Raw genomic sequence first — 18,051 nt, 5'->3', positions numbered from 1 at the left:
GCTGAAGCAGATTCTCGCTCGTCGTGGCTGGCTTCTCTTTCGCACGCTGGGAACAGCCGTGTGGCTATACAGTTATACTAGCGCATGGCTGATACACTGAATCTACAGATTGCAAACAATCATGAGGAATGTAGTAATTATCAATTCCTAGGTAGGTAAAGAATGTCGCAAGGCACCATAGAAGATGGTGACACTAAGATATGCCCAATTTATCCGTAGCATGAAACAACAAAAGCAACCATCCCAACGCCATGCAGGCCACTCAACCGTAGATGAGCCGTGCTAGAAAAGATCAAGAAGACATGTTTCCACCACGGAGGCGGAGCACCAGGTGCAGAGTGCTCTCCTTCTGGATGTTGTAGTCGGACAGCGTACGCCCATCTTCCAACTGCTTACCAGCGAAGATGAGACGCTGCTGGTCCGGAGGAATACCCTCCTTGTCTTGGATCTTACTCTTGACGTTGTCAATAGTATCCGAGCTCTCTACCTCCAATGTGATCGTCTTCCCGGTGAGGGTCTTGACGAAGATTTGCATACCACCACGAAGGCGAAGAACAAGATGAAGGGTCGACTCCTTCTGGATGTTGTAGTCACTCAGAGTACGGCCATCTTCCAGTTGCTTGCCTGCGAAGATCAGACGCTGCTGGTCCGGAGGGATTCCCTCCTTGTCTTGAATCTTGTTTTTCACGTTATCGATCGTGTCGGAAGACTCAACCTCGAGGGTGATAGTCTTTCCCGTAAGAGTCTTGACGAAGATTTGCATACCACCACGAAGGCGAAGGACAAGGTGAAGTGTCGACTCTTTCTGGATGTTGTAGTCGCTGAGGGTACGGCCATCTTCCAGCTGCTTGCCCGCGAAGATCAGACGCTGCTGGTCGGGAGGAATGCCCTCCTTATCCTGAATCTTGCTCTTCACATTATCGATAGTGTCGGAAGACTCAACCTCGAGGGTGATGGTCTTTCCGGTGAGGGTCTTGACAACTGTAGTGAGTCAGTATAGTGCCCAAGTGTAAGTGGCCAATAAGTGGCCAATAAGTTCAGGATAACATACAGATCTGCATTCCACCGCGCAGACGGAGAACCAGGTGCAAGGTGGATTCCTTCTGAATGTTGTAGTCACTCAACGTGCGACCATCCTCAAGCTGCTTGCCCGCAAAGATCAGGCGCTGCTGGTCGGGGGGAATGCCCTCCTTATCCTGAATCTTGGACTTGACGTTGTCGATGGTATCGCTGGACTCGACCTCAAGGGTGATGGTCTTGCCGGTCACTAGATGGAGAGAAGAGGTCAGAACATGTACTGATAAGGCTGGACTGGAGGCGTGGCCAGGAGTACTCACGGGTCTTCACGAAGATCTGCATCGTGGCGATAAGCTAACTAGATTCGCAGAGAGGTTTAGGTAGGAGATGTTGGAGAAGGGTGGGGGAGAGACACGCAGATAGAGGTGCGAGGGGAGAGGTATGGAGGATGAAAGAAATAGATAGTGAGAGGAAGGAAGAGAAGGCTTAAGTAGTCAGGAGAGGAGAGATGAGGGGAGGAGGCGGAGGCGAAGCGCCTTAGTCAGAGTCGGTCAGTGATAACGTGATGCAAGGGAAGGCTAATGGGAAGAATCACAAGAATAGGGAAACGAGCAGCAGGGACCTTAGCCCGGGCGGGTGTTAGCCTGTCAGACCAAGTACCTCTCGGGCGACGCTTCTGGCTCCTCCTGGGGGATTCCCTCGCCCTCCGGCCATTCACCGGATTCCGCCTGTCTGCGTCATTTGGTTCTCCAATCCGCTTCACTGCCGAAGCGCTGGGGGGAATCTACTAGAAGGTGGCTCTGTTCGGGGGAAGAGAGTCTCACTGTTGGCTTGATAGTAATCTACAAGGATACAATCCGCCCGCAGCGATAGTTGGGGATGGAAATCTCCGTCTGTTCGAATGAACAGAGGGCAGCCTGATGGTTGTTCCCGTTGCCTTGGGAGGCAGTCAAGGGAAGATGCCGGGGGCCTGGTATCAGTCCGGGGGAACGAACGGCCAGGTCGACTCCGTCCGTACCCGCCACTGACGCCACCAGTCGGTATCTCAGCCCGGCCCAATCCAGACCTCATCCGTGTTTCCTGATATAGCACCCCTGGGAATTTGCGATGCTGTCTTTTTCTCGCCAATAAAATACTTACCATGGGCATCCTGGAATGAACAGCGGTGACCAGGAAGGTGATAATGCGACAGCTGGCGTTACGGCGGGAGCAACAGCGATGACGTGTGAGTTGGGGGACTCCTTATCGGGTTGGGGGAAGGTACTTATCTCGACGGAGCAACAACTCGGGACATGGCCTTAGGCTCTCCCTTAGCGGCAGGAGATGAGGGGGTCAGGTGATCGTCGCATCCGGAATGCCCCGCTTTTGGCTGGGGAGGTGATCAGTCCTCTTCCTTTCTGTCTCCTTCCGCTGGGTTTTTGGGTCGGAGCATCGATGACTGCATGCATAATTCCAGGCACGACTTCTATCCCCAGCTCATCGTTTGCATCATTGCTGTCATTAGTACTCATGCACTCGATTGTTGTCCCCTCTCAGCCATGTCATCTAGCGTAGGTGGGACACCCCATAATAGTCTATTTAATTGAGCAACCAGAACCAGTAGAAAGTTTATCTAACCCGACTAGATAGTGATTCTGCTTTTTGGAACATGATAACTACCCGACCGATGTGAGCCACGAGACTATCAGGCCTAGCCCTTCAGTTTGCCGCTGGATTTCGGTTGGGGTGCAGACAAATGTCTCGGATATATATTTCGATCAATTACATTAGTATGATGAGTTATGACATATAAATCAGAAAAGGAGATGGTGCCACCCTGGAGTAGTACTTTTTTCTCCAATGATCCGCTTGGTCAAGTCATTATCAACAAACAACCCCCGGCTTTTCTCAGCAGCCACTGAGGCGCATGCAACCAGGCCGTTGCTGGGTCAGATCGTGATCTTCCCCACATGACCGACAGGCATGATCTTTTAAAAATGGCTTTTGACCCGGACGTTCACTGTATAAATTCTGGGACACTCGGGCAAGGGTAGTGGTGCCAAGGCTTTTCTGCTTTTGTCAATTGATTCCCCGTTTCAAGTAGCACCCGGCAGCGAAAGAGGCCCCAGCAGAGGACAACAACCAAGCCATACTCTCTACAGACTTCAAAAAGTAAAGAAAAAATCAAGAGGGCAAAGTAATATCCATTGAGCCAATATCCTCGAGTGCCTCAGACGCCGTAGATGCCGAGTACTATCGCTGATGGATCTACTGTGGACCTACCCCTTTGGTAGGAACCCAATCGGATACACCCGATGCAGACCGACTTTGCTTTATTTTTTCCATGTGAATCTTGACCTTCACTGCAGTATCATGGATTGATCAGGCCTTCAACCTTAGTAGTTAATGTTAACGTCCTTTAATGCCGACAAGAATTTCTGACGAGTTACCACATCCCTTCGGTGGTACCTGCCGATAACTAGGTGCTTATCTCCGTGCATATCAGGGGTTCTTCCCCATCTTTAATTCCATCTCCCCCTCAGCTGAAACTCTGTCTTGACCTTCTTCTCCATCTGTCATACCACTTCTAGCTAATACACCCATCCATTGCCCATCATGTACGAATGTGAAACCTGCACTCGTACTTTCTATAGCTGGTCTACCTGTCGTCAGCACATGAAGGACAAGGGCCACTGGCCAGTGTTTGAATGTGAGACTTGCAATGCGGATTTCAACTCTGAAGAGGAAGCCGATTGGCACATGAGCCGCTACGGACACTACGCACCCAAGATTCCCTGCGAGACTTGTGGACAAAGATTCCATACTCAAGACTCGGCGGATCAGCACATGGGGCAACTGAGACATTACCGAAACTACTGCCGTGCTTGTGACCAGCGATTCCAGACTGAGAATGGTCTGAAGATGGTAAGCCCCCTTCCGTCGATGCTCCCTTATCGACTGACATCCCCACCTGTAGCACCTCAACTCCAAGATCCATCGCGGCCAAAACATCCTCTGCCCCTTCTGCAAGGCCGGGTTTGCTACAGCTACTGGAGTCACTCACCACCTTAAAGGGGATCCTGCCCTCGTGCTCCGTCGCTGAACCGCGAAACCATCTACAAGTTTGTCCGCAGCCGTGACACGCAGGGCGTCCTTACAAAGAAAATGCTCGAATGGCATGACGACGATAACGCCAAATATTCAGCTACAGACCATGCTTTCAATGGCTACTACTGGGAGTGCTATATCTGTCACCGGGGGTTCAACACTATGACCGCGCTTAATCAACATCTCAACTCGACCGTACATAAGCAGAAACTGTACCATTGCCCGAACGTGAAAGGACGGTGCAGGAAGGAATTTGTCACTTTAGCTGCTCTTTTCAATCACCTGGAGAGTGAATCTTGTGGTTTCATGAGGTTCGAAAAGGTGCAGTTGCAGGCCCAGAATGTGTTCGCTGGCAACAGATTGATTGGGTTCTAAGGACAATCAGGGAATATCCTCTAACTATCTTCTCGAGATACGAGTACAATTAATGGTCAGAATGTAGCTAAGCTAAAGTGAATTTGACATTATGATCATCCTTACTTGAAGAAACATTGTACATGACCTGTAGTCACTTGTAGCCAGCTCTAGCCAGCTGAGTATGGAACGAAGAAGGCTGCATATGCTACGGCATTAACCCCTGGGATTTTCCATACAGCGCACCTGCAATTAGAGGCAGTTCCTGGTTATGTGGCCGTGGAACGGAAAAGGTAGTATACTACAGAAACTCCCCCACGGTACCTTCGAATATCGGGAGCTTTCCTTTCATGAGTTGCAAGACTCCGATTGCTAAAGCAGGCCTATACACGGACCGGTATCTTGTATTGTCTGGTTGGCCTTGCAGCCTCCTGGCTCCCGACCACCTCCAATATATATGATTTGAAGTAGTAAGATGGTACAACATCTAAGCTCGCTGCTTAACAAACCTAATAGCAATCAGAACATTGAAATTCCCTTGCTTCCATGTCCTATCAGAGAAACCATGTGATCCGACGAAACATATTCTTCTGATTCCACCCGAGGAAGTACCCATCAAACAAACATCCAATATGAGTCGGAAACAGAAGAATATATACAGGTATCATCGCCAGACACCACCACCAATTCCCCTTAAACCGAGCAAGTGATGTGACCGCTTTCTACCATCCTTTTTTCCTTTCATCAATATCTTTGTTGAGCACTATTATCGACCACGAACGCGGATTTTGTTTTCCTCGACGATGCTCCTTTACAACTGAATATCAATCCCTGAGATGCATCAAACATTGGGACTACTGTGGCTGTGGTGGAGATCATAGGCTGTGGGGTTTTGCTGCTTTTGTATAATTGGAATCTATACAAAATAGAGTGGACATTGTGCGGTTCCAGAAAAGCTTCACAGCTAAATATCCGCCGCGTAAATCATATTGAACAATAGATGCACGCCCTTAGTCAAAACATGTGAATAAATCAAAGAAGAACAGAGACCTCATAGAGTCCGATTACTCAAAAGGCCCATGAAGCATCTCACGAAGGGTCTTGTCCTGAGCATTTATAAAGATAAGTAGTCTTACTGCACTGTTTATGACATCCCAAGGAGACTTTCTAGTGAACCACTAGCAAGCTAAACATGGGATTGGTGTTCCTGTAGGAGCTCCCTTCCTCAACCTAGTGGTCTTAATTCTTAGTAGTACTGGAGATTAAGGTAATCATTCTAGGTAGCTGATTGAATTGCTTCGAGTGGGGAATTGCTCCAGGCCTAAGGTCGTGGTTCTATTGATGCACTGGAAGTAGCTAGTCACTCCCACTGTATAAACTATTACTCTGATTGGCTTGAATTAGTGGTCCTCATGTGATCTCCGCCTTCCTTCCGGAGAAGTGTTGTGTGTACTCTTTCTTGTACATTATGCAGACCTACCCAGTCACTCCTATCCAACATGGAGCGAAAGGCGGGGTCTGAATGCCATCCCAGGGACATGAAGACATCGCAGTCTTCATCACTTCCAGTCGTCCCCTTAAAACAGGAATATCTCTTACAACTAGAGGCCGAACTCAATAATTCCTCCAGTATGACGCAGCCTGTCGGTATAGGGCCACAGGGCCTTCGGACAGTTTCACCACCTCCTTCTCTAACGTCAGTATCAACCAAGCAATCTAGCTCCTCTAGCCCACGGAATCCAAGCGATTCTGCATACCGTGCACGGACGCTATTCCGTGCAGGGATACATGTCGACGTGACCGATCCTCGACAGGTACAGAGCCACATTGACTTTACTCTGGAAGAAACACCTCCGGCGACCTTGGCCACAATCAACAATCTAGCATCGAAGCTCCAACGCGAGTCCATGGACTTGACCGCAGCGCAAGCCGGAGCAACCGAATGGACGGACCTAATTTATGAGATCCTGAAAGAGATGAAGTCCACAGATGTAATGGTTGCTAGAAACAGGGGTATAGACTCCAATATGAAAACCCCCCAGGTTTTCGGTGAGCTGACACAGCATACCTCTAGATTGGCGACCCGATCTTAAACCTGAAGTGCGTCAACCGTTCATTTCAATTCCGCAGAAGCGACAGCGCGACCAGATGAGAGACAAAACATCAGAAGATTCTCATGTACCCGCGGGCCCAGAAGCGCCAGCACCCTCCACACAGTTGGCTGATTCACCGCTGTTAGGTAGATCCCAGGAATCTACGTCTGCGAGCCAGTTACTTTTGGGCCCATTGTCATTGAAAAACCCTCGTCCCGACATATCAGTAGGGCTTTCAGACCAGGCGTTCGCACTTGCATTGCGCTCCACTCACAGGGATGGTGCAGACTTTTTCTTGAATGATCTCCAGGAGACTGGCTTACTCATTAGTGACCCTGGGGTGACTCCGTTAGGTTTACGGTTTCCGTTTCTTCTCATCGAGGCCAAATCAGGTGCCACCGGTGGTAACCTTTACCAGGCCCAAAATCAGGCCGCCGTAGGCGGTGCCTCAGCGATCAACATCCTAAATAAGGTTTTCCTGGCAAGTGAGACACCGTCGCTGAATGCGGTGGGTTCGGATGTTACGCTGCTTACCTTTTCCACAGCTATAGAAGGGCCCATATGTGTGCTATGGGCACATTTCTGGGATGTGGACGAGCAAAATTATTGCATGGCTAATGTTGGCGTTTGGCGGACAACACATGCGTACAGTGCGTTCGATTTCGTTTCCAAGATTTCGAGGGTCCTAAATTGGGGCACTGGGAAATTGAAAGACACAATAGTCGAAAGGCTCACCTCTGTTTAGGCGCGACACTAGTCAAATGGCTGTAGTTCATGTACTATTTTATGCTAGGATGATCAGGTTATTCTTACTCTTTTCGCCAGGTAATGGGGTTATCAGTGTCGATGAAATTGAGTTAGTTTAGTTATGTTTCTGTCAAAAGCTCCCAGCTAGACCAGAAGAGATATCTCGGGCCCACAGGAGTGACTGGAATGGTGGATAGTTCTCCAACAGTTTCCCGTCGCTGATAGTGGAGATTCACAACCAGTGGCTTTTGGAATGATGATGCCAAGCCTGATATTAGTCCTCATACAACGTTGTATGTCCGGAGTGGGGAACGGAAATAAGTGAACCAACGAATCTGTGCTCAAATTCCAGAATAGGTTGATATGAGCTTGGTTCCTAGCATTATCTAAATGCTGCCACGTTAGTTGTCCCTTGGCGCTGCGATGGTGAAGACCACCATAATCCGGGATTTGGTTCTGCTTCCTCGGGATCTACTTTGAGGATATATCAAGGATTACTCTTTCCCAATTGGGTTGGTCGACATGGTATAAGTCAATCACTTATAGGTTGGACCAAGAAATGAACAGTCCTGATATCCATCGATGCCGAAATAATACATAGTAGATGCAGCTCTGTTATCTTCATGAAACCTTAACACATCGTATTATCGATAAGCAAAGGTCGCCACTGGCGTCGGCTTTAGGCGAGGTAGATCTGAAACGATCAGAATGCAGAATTCCCGAGGCGTCTAGTTTAGCTGCTCCCGGCGAAACAATCCAGCGAATGGCGGATACTTGATGGTGCATTGTAGGCTTGCTCCATCGCTAACTACTGCCGCATGGCAAGGGAGCCTTGCATTTCGGACCCGTTCTCAGAATGATGTCTCACCTATGTGCGTTCTCGTGACCATATGGTTTTCATCCTGGGTAGAGGTTGGGGATCAGACCATTGATAATCGAGTTAGCTAAGCGCCACCAAGGTGACTAATCCAGGTACCTAGTTACTTAGGAAGTATATCATCGAAGCGGTATAGGGTAGCTAGATTAGGGTATGATGCAACTGGCCGAGACAATGTCTACCTTAATCCCGCTATCAATCCATTGGAGACCCTCGGCTAGACCAATGGTTGGGTGCTGACATTGGAATTGCTCTAGTAGCCTCTCCTTACCCGATGAGGATGGTGTAGTGTAAGTGCGACTATCGTAAGATGGAGGCTATCGATGCTGGACGGACAGTATCGAGCCTACCCTGGCGGATATTACCCGGACAGTAGTGGACTGGTCCACCTGAGGCCAACCTGACGGTACGACATCGGGACGAGCAGAGTTCCCTGTCATGCGGGCTGATGTCATGGCTCGTGGGATACCCGACTAGTCCTGTAGGTCGATGTATACTGATCACACGCTGGCAAGGGTTCCGTCTGATTTGGGCTCCGGCAGATGAACTGTATGCCTGATATCTCAAGTGAATGGGTGTCAATGCTCAGCTGAAGTGGAGGAGTGTTGGGACGAGTCATACATCGTCTTGCCAGACCATGCTGTGATGATCGTGATGGCCAGCGGTGCCTGATATACAGTCACAGAACATCACCAGAAGTTGATGACCGCAGACGACCGACCCACTCCGAGATGGATTCCTTCGAGAAGCAGCGTTGAGTTTGCAGGTGCAGGGAGTCGGTCGGTGGCAGCATGGGATGATGATCATGATAGGTTACGCCGATGGAGGCCCAAGAACTTCCTCATCGGGAGGAGTGGATCGACCGGCGGAAGACAGACGGCGAGAATCGGCCGGAACAGGGATGGCGCTGAGACAGGGGAAACCAGCGTTGCTTCCCCGGCATGGCTGGCCCTACAGTATGTATCGATCGCGTGGGTGAGTTGCCTAGATAGATGCCTGCTGGAGAACTCCGCGGCCAGCCCCATTGGGAGAGATTATTACAGTAAGATCTTACTGACTGTGACTGTGACCGTGACTGATACTGATACTGATACTGATACTGATTGAGCGGTCTTCAAGTTTCTCCGGCAAAGGACGCCAACCGCAACGGCGAGGGAAGGAGCGATTGCCCACCGTGCGCCGAAGTGTCTGGAAGGCGGCCCAAGCTTAGTTTGGGTCTCTTGGCAAAGTCCCCGCCAACGTCAGCGGCGGCCATGATTGGCAGCACCACAGCCCCAGTATGATGTCACCGGCAATACGGCCCAGCCTCTGATAGGCTCAGCCCCCCAGCCAGACCCGAAAAGACCTCCTCAACTTCGTTGATGGATCGCGTCGCCTTCACGCCCGGCCAGAGAACAGGAACCCCCCCCCCCCATGACGATGCGCCTTCAATAGATCCCCCCCCCCCGACGCAGACTATATAGACTCAATAAGGTTGACTGATCATCTCCCGAAATTTGGCCTAACGTTGGCCAAAAAAGTGTTAAGATTCAACGGGGTCCTCGATGGCATCAACGCCTACGAGTGGGATCCGATCTCGAGTTTTTCTACGGTTTCTCCCTTCTCGTCCTAGCTCATGGCACCCCGCAACGGAGGACGGGTCACGGATCACGGAGTTGAAAGGATTTCGTTGTCGTCTGGTTTTTCGAACGCCAATTGCCTGTGTTTGCAGCTGGCATGTCTGGTACAGCTAATTCGGCTGACCCCTGAAGGGGCCAGAACCCTCTTTTTTTGGGCATGCTGTAGCAGGTGAGTGAACAGGGTCCAGATTCGGCTCCGACGCGACAACCTGGTGGCTGGTTTGTGCACGATTTGTCAAGTGAAATCGTCATGTTCCCGGTGAGATTGGTGGAATGCATGGCTGCATGACTGCCTCCATCCACGCAAAGGACCCCAGTGCGACTGCCTCTCATTCCACCTGACATCGCCGTTTGTTCCCAAGGCACCATTGACCTTCTAGACAATTCCCTCGACCAGGAAAGGCACACCGAAGAAACGAGTTCTCTTTCCACGTGCAACTGGTGATGGCCATGTCGGTTGACGGCTCAGAGACTGACGGTGGTGGTGGTGGGGATCGACGCCTGGCCGACTGATTAAATTCGAGGGCGGACACCCTACGTCAGTTGTGGTCCTATGATCTCAGCGTGCATCATCCAGGGTGGAGGTAGGATTGGCTCCCTTTTTGGCCCGAGAATAGGGCGACGGTACAATGGATCCTGTGTACTGTGTAAGGAAAGTTGTAAGATACGCGACAGGACCAGCATGCGGAAATCCTTCTGGCGAAGAGACAGCCGACCAGATCGTCAACCCGCGCAGATGTTGCAGTACTGTTCAACCCGGTGAAAAGAGGATGGCATTCTGCATGGGGTGTTTGCCCATTTCCATTTTAACCCTTTTTCTCTGGTGTCGCCTTCTCCACATGGAACAGGCCAATCAGCGGCCCTCGCACTGGTGGGATGTTTGACCTGGATATTTTGAGGCTTTTTTCCCCAGCGAGTTTTCGTCCCAGGCGAGAACGCGCAGTCGGCTCGGCTCTGGGAAGCGCAAACTTGTGACCGGAGAGATGTCAAAAATGAAATGTCCTCCATCGCGACATGGGCGACGTCTCTCATGCGGCTTAAATAGGGGAATTTGGGACGGAGATCAACCAGCGAAGAATGACGCCAGAGGATGCCGCCATGGTTGCTTAAAATGCTGGCAGTCCCGCACTCCTTTTTTTTGTTCCCTTTTTCTTCCTGCGCTTTCTGCTGGCGACTGACTGATCATCGCTGCTCTGCAATAAAATTGTTCTTCCCCACCACGACGGTTTGTAAGCTTTCCCGAGGCCAGGCTGTGGCTCCCATCAATTTCTTCCGTGCCTCCGGGCTGTACTATGACTGCTGCAGCCCACCGTGCCGGTGTCCAATGATCTGACCGCCTTTCATGAATATTGGCCTGTCACTTGAGGCAATTGACTGCAATATTATTATTACTATTATTTTTATTTTTATTATCATTATTGTTATTCTTCTTTGACCCCTCGGTTCGTCCCAGAAAGATTGGCCCACCGTATTATTCATCCCGAAATAGCGCTTAAAATCCTAATCATAATTCTACCCCGACGGTGACTGAAAGGAGGGACAGGCGCGGTGAGGTCACTTTTCTGATCCCATTCACTGCCCCTCATTGTTGCAAAGGGGATTGGCGGGACTGATCCAGCACCGAACCAAGCGTACCTATCTATTTATCTACTACCTTCTTCCTACCTACCTACTTACTACTACTACTACTAGTACATCCATTTTACTTTACGACCCAAGTAATAGTGAGTAAGTAGGTAGTAAGGTACAGTACCTATCTGTTTATCGGCTGCCCGCCCATCCAGCCCACTTCCTCCCCTCCTCCTCTTTTCGTTCCCCTCCACTTTCTGGTTCCTCTTGACGGCGCGCGCCTAGCCAGGAAAAAATAATTAATAAAAAAAAATCGAGCGCGAAAAAGAAGATAAAAATTAAATAAAAAAAGGGAGAGGGAAAAAAGAAAAAAGGGCCGAAAAGGAAAGGAGGGAGAAGTTCACACACACACAAGGCCATCAGCATCGTCATTTCCTTTCCTTTTACCTCATCCTCTTTCCTCCTCCTCTCCTCTCCTCTCCTCTCCTCTCCATTCCTCCTCCCACTTCCCACTCCCACTTTTACCTCCTCTTCCACTCTTCCACTTCCAACTTTTTCTGGCTTCGCACGCCTCCATCGTCTTTAATTTTAGTCACTTGACCTAATCGGGAATTATCCTTTGGCATCCACTCGCCTCATCCTCACACCTCTCAGCCTTCCCAGTCGCCTTATCGTCGGGTGCCGTTAATCTAAGTTTAATTTGGCGATTTCCACTCCCGCCGAGCTGCCATACTTTGTTCATATACCCAGGCGGTTTCAGCTCTGCTGTGGTGGACGGAACGGGTTCCAGGTGGGAGAATGCCCCCTTGTGCTGCTTGTTGTTTAGTGCTGCTCCCTCGGACAATCACTGCCCCTCCCCCTCGTCTCCTCCTGATCCAGACAGCTGTTCCTTTGCTCGTCCCATGTGGATCCATCTGGTGTGCGGTGGTTGAAGGGATATCTGTGCTTCCCTTCTCCCCGCTGCCTCGTCCGCGCCTTTTCTTCTTTCCCCCCTCCCAGCCTCACGAATTCCCACTGATACCCCATCCCCTGGTGGCAGGAAGTCTCTGGTTGAACAGCCTCATCTCACCCTCAGCCTCGCATAGCTAGATCTCTTGTGTGTTTCTTTTGCTCCCTCTTCTATCCCCCCTTTCCCCCGCAAACATGCTCTCCTTCCCTTCCCCTCATCCACCTTTTCTGTTCTCTCACAAAGCAACCATACCAGAGACGAACATTCTCTTCAGCTCTGTGTGTGTCTGCATTATTATTCCCTTGCTGTATAGCTCTTGATCTTCTGTCTTTGTCCTGGGCTGGACTGCATGACCCTCGTAATACCCCTATTGCGTAGGGCAACACCGCGATCGAGTCGAGCAGCTGTAACGTCGTGCGATTCGTGTTCACCAGCTGACATGGGATTGGTCTGCAGATTCGTTTCGTGTAATTCTCAGTATACCGTGCTCGCTGGTTTACGGCTTGAAACCCGGAGAATAACCGGCTAGATTGACCCACAGAGTCCGAATTGCAGCTAGTCAAGAGCTATTGACTTCTGGTGGTCTCGAGCATTTGCTTCTACATCGAACGACCCTTGAAACCTCTCACAAGACCCGAGAAACAGACCGTATCACATCGTCATGGCACCTACCACCACCACGAAGACTGTGGAGGAGCCTGTACGTGTCGCGGTGCCGTCCGCTGATGCCAAGGTTGACGCTGACGTCCCGAAGCCTAAGGAGACCAAGCCGATCCCGTCCACACTGGCGGAGATGAGTGAAAGCATCGATCAGACCACATTCGAGCAGATTCTCGAAATGGATGACGAGGGGGACAACGACTTCAGCAAGGGCATTGTGTACGGCTTCTTTGACCAGGCAGAGAGCACATTCGAGAAGATGGAGAAGGCTCTGTAAGTGGTCTCCGGAAGTCTTGCCACCAGCTCCGCGCTAACCGGTCTTTAGAAAAGAGGAAGAGCTGAATGAACTGTCTTCTTTGGGACACTACCTGAAAGGATCGTCAGCCACTCTTGGACTTATCAAGGTCAAAGATGCATGCGAGAAGATTCAGCACTACGGCGCCGGCAAGGACGAGACCGGCTCGACTGACGAACCGGACAAGAAGACCTCCCTGTCGCGCATCGAGAAGACCCTGACGCAGGTCAAAGTGGACTACAAAGAAGTAGAGGCATTCCTGCGCAAGTACTATGGCGAACCCGCGTCCTCTTCTTGAATTTAGGATGAACAGAAACAAAAGGGCAAGGTAGATGCAGGCGAGGGTTCTCTGTCAGTTAACTGAATATACGCTGAGGGCGAGGCCACACGCTCCGCCCAAGACCAATGCAATCGAAATCACGAAGTGACAGCAATCACCACCAGCTATTCTTAAGACTGTGGACAGATGAAAGGGGAGACAACATGCCGCAGGGGGAGGTTGGGTTCCTTGCCCCTTATCTTGGCGGGGGGTGTTTGTTCCTAGACCTGTATGAACTATGAACCAAGGGAATATGAAGAAACAGACAGAGGTAGATGATATGATTCTTGTCTCCCTGCCTTGGCCAGCCTAGTTGTGAGGCACCCCTTGACGGATGTCGCATGCACACTGCCTTGTGGCATGATCGGGTAGTCGTCGCCGGGCAGGGGCCGGGCGTGTGAAGCTGAGCCGACGGGATGGAGTTGCTGGGGTCGATTCTCGACTCACCCCTTGTCAGGCTCCTCCCTAGACCATAAAATGTAGTAGGTGGTAGTTGAGTCGACTTTTATCGGGTCGGGACGAACTGGGCAGATGCTGGGCAGATGCTGGGCGCAGTTTGCGGGCTGCGAGACGGAGTTCCGCCATGGATTGTCAGACATATTGGAGTATGTACAACCATTGCCTCACTTGCACCTTTACACAAGGTCCAGGCTGAGCAACGTCGGGAGATGAGGTGGCCGTGGAGGTGGCCGTGCCTTCGGGATCCACGAGTGTCGACCTTCTTGTTGGATCGCGGCGACATCCGAGTCTTTTTGGTTTGTTTTCTTTCTTCTTCTTTTTTATTTTTTTTTTATTTTTTTTTTTTATTTTTTTCTATTTTTACAAACGACCGGCACTTGCGCAGAGGGTGCTCGAAGCTGGCAAACAGTCGGCGGACCAGCCGGCTTGATATAATTCCCTTGAATGAGGGAAAGGACGGGCTGGGGAAAGGATCGACACGGGGCCTTGCAATTCAGACCGGGGCGTTTGCTATCCGTTGGCGGGGACGTCCCCAGCCAGGGTAGGGTTAGCCACGCCCCCATGAGGTGGTGATTGAAGTCGGCCTGCTTGGATTCTGGTGGGAGGGGGTAGTTTTGTCGCACGGCAGACGGTTGGGAGTGGATGATGGGGGATGATATGGGATTCATGCCCTCATCCTGGGGGGTAAACCGGCAGGAAAACAATTCCATTCAGCTTCTCCGCTCCCAAATTATGTCGTGTGTACGACTCACTCACTCACCCGGACCGGGACTGACAATGCAACGGGTTACATTGTCTGCCCGGCTGCATTCCGTGCCTATGCTCGACTCAACCATCAGATATCATGACCCAGGCGCCCCTATTCGCTTGGTCAGACAGACAGACTATGTCTGCGTATACTTGGGGGGAGAGGGGGGTGATCAGACCATGAGTTATTCACGGAGATCGGGGACGTCCCAACAACGGCTACCTACATGCACCCATCAGCACGAGTGGGACAGTGGGAGTGCATTCGTTTACGCACCTTGCGTGCAGTGGATCTGATGACATGGAGAGAGGGGGTTCTAGTATCACGGATTGATTCCGTGACCGGCAACGGCTGTGCAGCCGTGGGTTGCCCGAGGCAGCAGGTCTACACGCAATACAATATCCTGCACAATTCAGCGAGGCCGTCCAATCAGACTGGATCCAAAATATCCCTTATTCTTCGGCTACCATCTCATCTGCAGTCTCCATCCCCAGAGGTTTGTTGATCCGACGGAACAAGCACTGCCATCCACATCATCAAGCCCTTGTTCGGCTGTACGACTGGCATTTGAACGGCGATGAGAACATCCCCTGAATCCCTTCGGATGGCGTGATGTAGACATATATACCGCTACTGCCTGCTTCTTTCATATCGTACTATACATTCCAATCCACCTCAATCAATACTATCTATCTATCTATCTTCACCTAACCCCTACTACCACAAGCCACCCACACGCACATATCCAGAGAATACAAAAAAGAATCAAGAAAGAAAGAATAAAAAAAAGAAAAAAAGAATGCCCGTCTCCCCCCGCGCCTCCAAAGAAGAATTCATGGCCGCCCTCGGCCTCTCCACCCACGACCCCCAACACGAACAATACTACCGCGCAATGCGAGTACGTCCTCCCCATCCCCATCCCCATCCCCATCCCCAAACCCTAAGACTTAAAAACCAGGACGAAGCAATATCCACCTACAACCACCTCAACGAATCCCCCACCAACCTCCTAGAGAGCATCCTCCACGAACAACCATCCACAAAACCCCCTTACTTCTGGCACCATATCCGGCCGGATCGTCAACGCTGGGCCATCACAGAGATTGCGCGTAATGCGGGTCCCCTCACCCGGCCGTTGTTTGCGAGGGGTCAGACGACTGGCGAGTATGCCCCGAATTGGGTTGCGGGGTGGTTGCTCTATAGTGTTTTTCGGTCCAGGGATGTGAGGAATAATAGGAATAGGAGGAGGGGAATGGGGTTGGGATTGGGGGAAGTGGGAGTGGTGGGGGGTGGGGGAGGAGGGTATGTATACATTTTTGTTTGTTTTCTTTGGTTAGGTTTAGGGGATGGAGGGGGTTGGGGGTTGTGGAGGAGGAAGAAGAGGAGGAGAAGGAGGATAGATGGATGGTTGTGGTTGTGGTAGTGGTATGCTGTACAGGTCTAACTAACTTGCTATATGCTATAGGGTCCAAGTCGCCGCAGACGTCGTTGAGACAAGGGGATGGGAATGGTAGTGCGAGTGGGAGTGGAAGTGGAAGTGGGAAGAAGGAGTATTATGATCCGGTTCGAAATGGATAAACTTGATGCTGATGTTCTGATCTTTGGTGATGTTGTGATGCTGTGTTGTGTTGTGATACTGATAGTGGCAGTGGCAGTGGCGTGGCGTGACGTGGCTTGGCTGGCGATGTCTTGATAAGTGTAGTAGTACTAATCATCTCCCTCATCCTCATCTCTATCCCTCTTGGATCCATTCTTCTGCGTCCGTTCCTGCTTCAACGCCTCCGTAACCCGTTCATCCCGTTCATCCTGCATCTCATCCCATTCCACATCATACTCGGCCGCAATACTCTTAATCTCTTTGCGCAAGGTATTCCCCTCATCAATCAACGACTCCCACAGATGCAAATCGACCCCTTTGGCCTGATACAGCTTCTTCTGCCGCGCATTAATGGTAAAGTCCAACGCTGACCGATACGAAATCTCCCGATTATGGTATAAAAACCACAGATACCCACCCATCAGCGTCGACAAACTGGCCAGATACGTCACCGGCTCCATTGTATCCCAGCCCAACTCCGTCTCAAACGTCAACCTGTACACCAGGTACCACCACATCGCCAGGATCCCAAACCCGCCGACCGCCACGCGCTGCGCCCCCCGGTGCGCCAACGCATCACACTCGTGCTTAATCTCCGCGATGCCCTGAATTCGTCCGGAGATTTTCCGTAATCGCATTCGCAGGAAATGCGTCCGCTCGTCGAATGACGGCACCGCTACCCGGATCTGGTGCAGGCCTGCTGGTGCGCCTTCAACACAGACAATGAATTCTCGTGCGCGCGCGGCGTCCCGGATGAAATCCCCGATTTCGGTGGATTGGGACCAGCGCACGAAGCGTTGCTCCATGCGATTGTTGTCTTTGCTGGGTGAGGTGCGCCGTAGGTACGTGTAGGTGTCGTCTTCGGTGGGAGCGCGTTTGCCTTTGCCGTCGTCGATGCGGCCGAGTTCGTCCAGTTGGTGCACTTCGGCCCCCGTGCCTTCGTAGACGGCTTTTCGGGGCCGGATTGGGTGGTCTTCAATTTGGAGCGCGATGAAGGACACGGTTGGGGAGCGCGTCTGGTTGTCGGAGGTCTTGATGGGGGGGACTTCGGATTGGATTAGGCGTTCCAGGTGGGACAGGGGCTGTTGAGGGTGGACAAGGATGGCGATGGGTTCGATGTCTGGGTTTAGCCATCACCGTTAATATATACTCATCCATGTACTCATGTAGATGATTATGGAATGATGTGCATACCCTTATGTTCCTGATGATACCCCGTTGACAATGGAATGAGTAATTTGAATAGCCGTGACGGTGTTGTCAATAGTTTTCCTATCCCCAGTCAGTTGACTATCCCATCCAAACCAAACACTTGGAAATCTAGATCCAACAACTCACCCTTGGTCATCGCATCCTCCAACCCCCTTTCTCCCTGTCCCTTTCCCTGCCCCTTCTCCCCATCTACACCCTCCCCATCCGCCTTCTCTCCCTCCCCCGTCCTCTCCCTCAACCTCAACCTCTCCAACTGCTCCCTAGTCTTGCTCTGGTTATTATTCTTCTCCCACCTTCCTCCACCCCTCGCCCGAAACCACCTCCGATCCAACGGCATATATACCCCGCTCGTGGGGGTAGTATATCCCCCGCTTGACATTCTCCCTGATATAACACCCAGAGGGGCTAACCTTGGGCTATTCCATCGCAAAGGCGGAATTGCAACGGGA

The 18,051-nt window shown here is 51.1% G+C and overlaps 6 protein-coding genes across 6 annotated transcripts; 4 read left to right on the top strand and 2 right to left on the bottom strand.

Moving 5' to 3' along the window:
- Positions 1-292: 292 nt before the first annotated feature.
- On the bottom strand, positions 293-1,359 carry BO94DRAFT_556742 (ubiquitin family protein; the record flags this gene model as incomplete). Its single annotated transcript, XM_025613887.1, has 3 exons — positions 293-981; positions 1,052-1,267; positions 1,338-1,359. The coding sequence occupies 3 exons, from the start codon at positions 1,357-1,359 to the stop codon at positions 293-295; spliced, it is 927 nt and encodes a 308-aa protein (XP_025467448.1).
- Positions 1,360-3,612: 2,253 nt separating this feature from the next.
- BO94DRAFT_585793 (uncharacterized protein) lies at positions 3,613-4,479 on the top strand (the record flags this gene model as incomplete). The annotated part of the gene is made up of 3 exons (XM_025615717.1): positions 3,613-3,921; positions 3,974-4,032; positions 4,071-4,479. The coding sequence occupies 3 exons, from the start codon at positions 3,613-3,615 to the stop codon at positions 4,477-4,479; spliced, it is 777 nt and encodes a 258-aa protein (XP_025467447.1).
- A 1,471-nt stretch (positions 4,480-5,950) lies between these two features.
- Positions 5,951-7,345, top strand: BO94DRAFT_575316 (uncharacterized protein). The gene is made up of 2 exons (XM_025615070.1): positions 5,951-6,507; positions 6,533-7,345. Exons 1-2 carry the CDS (start codon positions 5,958-5,960, stop codon positions 7,294-7,296), a joined length of 1,314 nt encoding a protein of 437 aa, XP_025467446.1. The 5' UTR covers positions 5,951-5,957; the 3' UTR covers positions 7,297-7,345.
- Positions 7,346-12,801: 5,456 nt separating this feature from the next.
- BO94DRAFT_72221 (Hpt domain-containing protein) lies at positions 12,802-13,847 on the top strand. Its single transcript, XM_025617624.1, has 2 exons — positions 12,802-13,245; positions 13,298-13,847. Exons 1-2 carry the CDS (start codon positions 12,974-12,976, stop codon positions 13,563-13,565), a joined length of 540 nt encoding a protein of 179 aa, XP_025467445.1. The 5' UTR covers positions 12,802-12,973; the 3' UTR covers positions 13,566-13,847.
- A 1,745-nt stretch (positions 13,848-15,592) lies between these two features.
- On the top strand, positions 15,593-16,371 carry BO94DRAFT_585790 (uncharacterized protein; the record flags this gene model as incomplete). Its single annotated transcript, XM_025615716.1, has 3 exons — positions 15,593-15,691; positions 15,752-15,941; positions 16,259-16,371. The coding sequence occupies 3 exons, from the start codon at positions 15,593-15,595 to the stop codon at positions 16,369-16,371; spliced, it is 402 nt and encodes a 133-aa protein (XP_025467444.1).
- On the bottom strand, positions 16,136-17,796 carry BO94DRAFT_624410 (uncharacterized protein). Its single transcript, XM_025617216.1, has 3 exons — positions 17,731-17,796; positions 17,585-17,667; positions 16,136-17,510 (listed from the first exon to the last, which is right to left on the bottom strand). Exons 1-3 carry the CDS (start codon positions 17,736-17,738, stop codon positions 16,501-16,503), a joined length of 1,101 nt encoding a protein of 366 aa, XP_025467443.1. The 5' UTR covers positions 17,739-17,796; the 3' UTR covers positions 16,136-16,500.
- Positions 17,797-18,051: the final 255 nt, after the last annotated feature.

Source organism: Aspergillus sclerotioniger, assembly GCF_003184525.1.
Source record: "Aspergillus sclerotioniger CBS 115572 chromosome Unknown BO94scaffold_14, whole genome shotgun sequence".
Classification (NCBI taxonomy): domain Eukaryota; kingdom Fungi; phylum Ascomycota; class Eurotiomycetes; order Eurotiales; family Aspergillaceae; genus Aspergillus; species Aspergillus sclerotioniger.
Note: the sequence above shows the minus strand (reverse complement) of the source record. Positions and strands in the feature narration are given on the sequence as shown.

What these genes read in the sequence shown, in the direction of transcription:
- BO94DRAFT_575316 (XM_025615070.1), top strand. Translation starts at nt 5,958, where the DNA reads ATGGAGCGAAAGGCGGGGTCTGAATGCCATCCCAGGGACATGAAGACA. An exon ending in GAAAACCCCCCAGGTTTTCG is followed by an intron (nt 6,508 to 6,532) that starts GTGAGCTGACAC and finishes GCATACCTCTAG; the next exon opens with ATTGGCGACCCGATCTTAAA.
- BO94DRAFT_72221 (XM_025617624.1), top strand. Translation starts at nt 12,974, where the DNA reads ATGGCACCTACCACCACCACGAAGACTGTGGAGGAGCCTGTACGTGTC. An exon ending in GAGAAGATGGAGAAGGCTCT is followed by an intron (nt 13,246 to 13,297) that starts GTAAGTGGTCTC and finishes ACCGGTCTTTAG; the next exon opens with AAAAGAGGAAGAGCTGAATG.
- BO94DRAFT_624410 (XM_025617216.1), bottom strand. An exon ending in GTATCATCAGGAACATAAGG is followed by an intron (nt 17,511 to 17,584) that starts GTATGCACATCA and finishes GGCTAAACCCAG; the next exon opens with ACATCGAACCCATCGCCATC.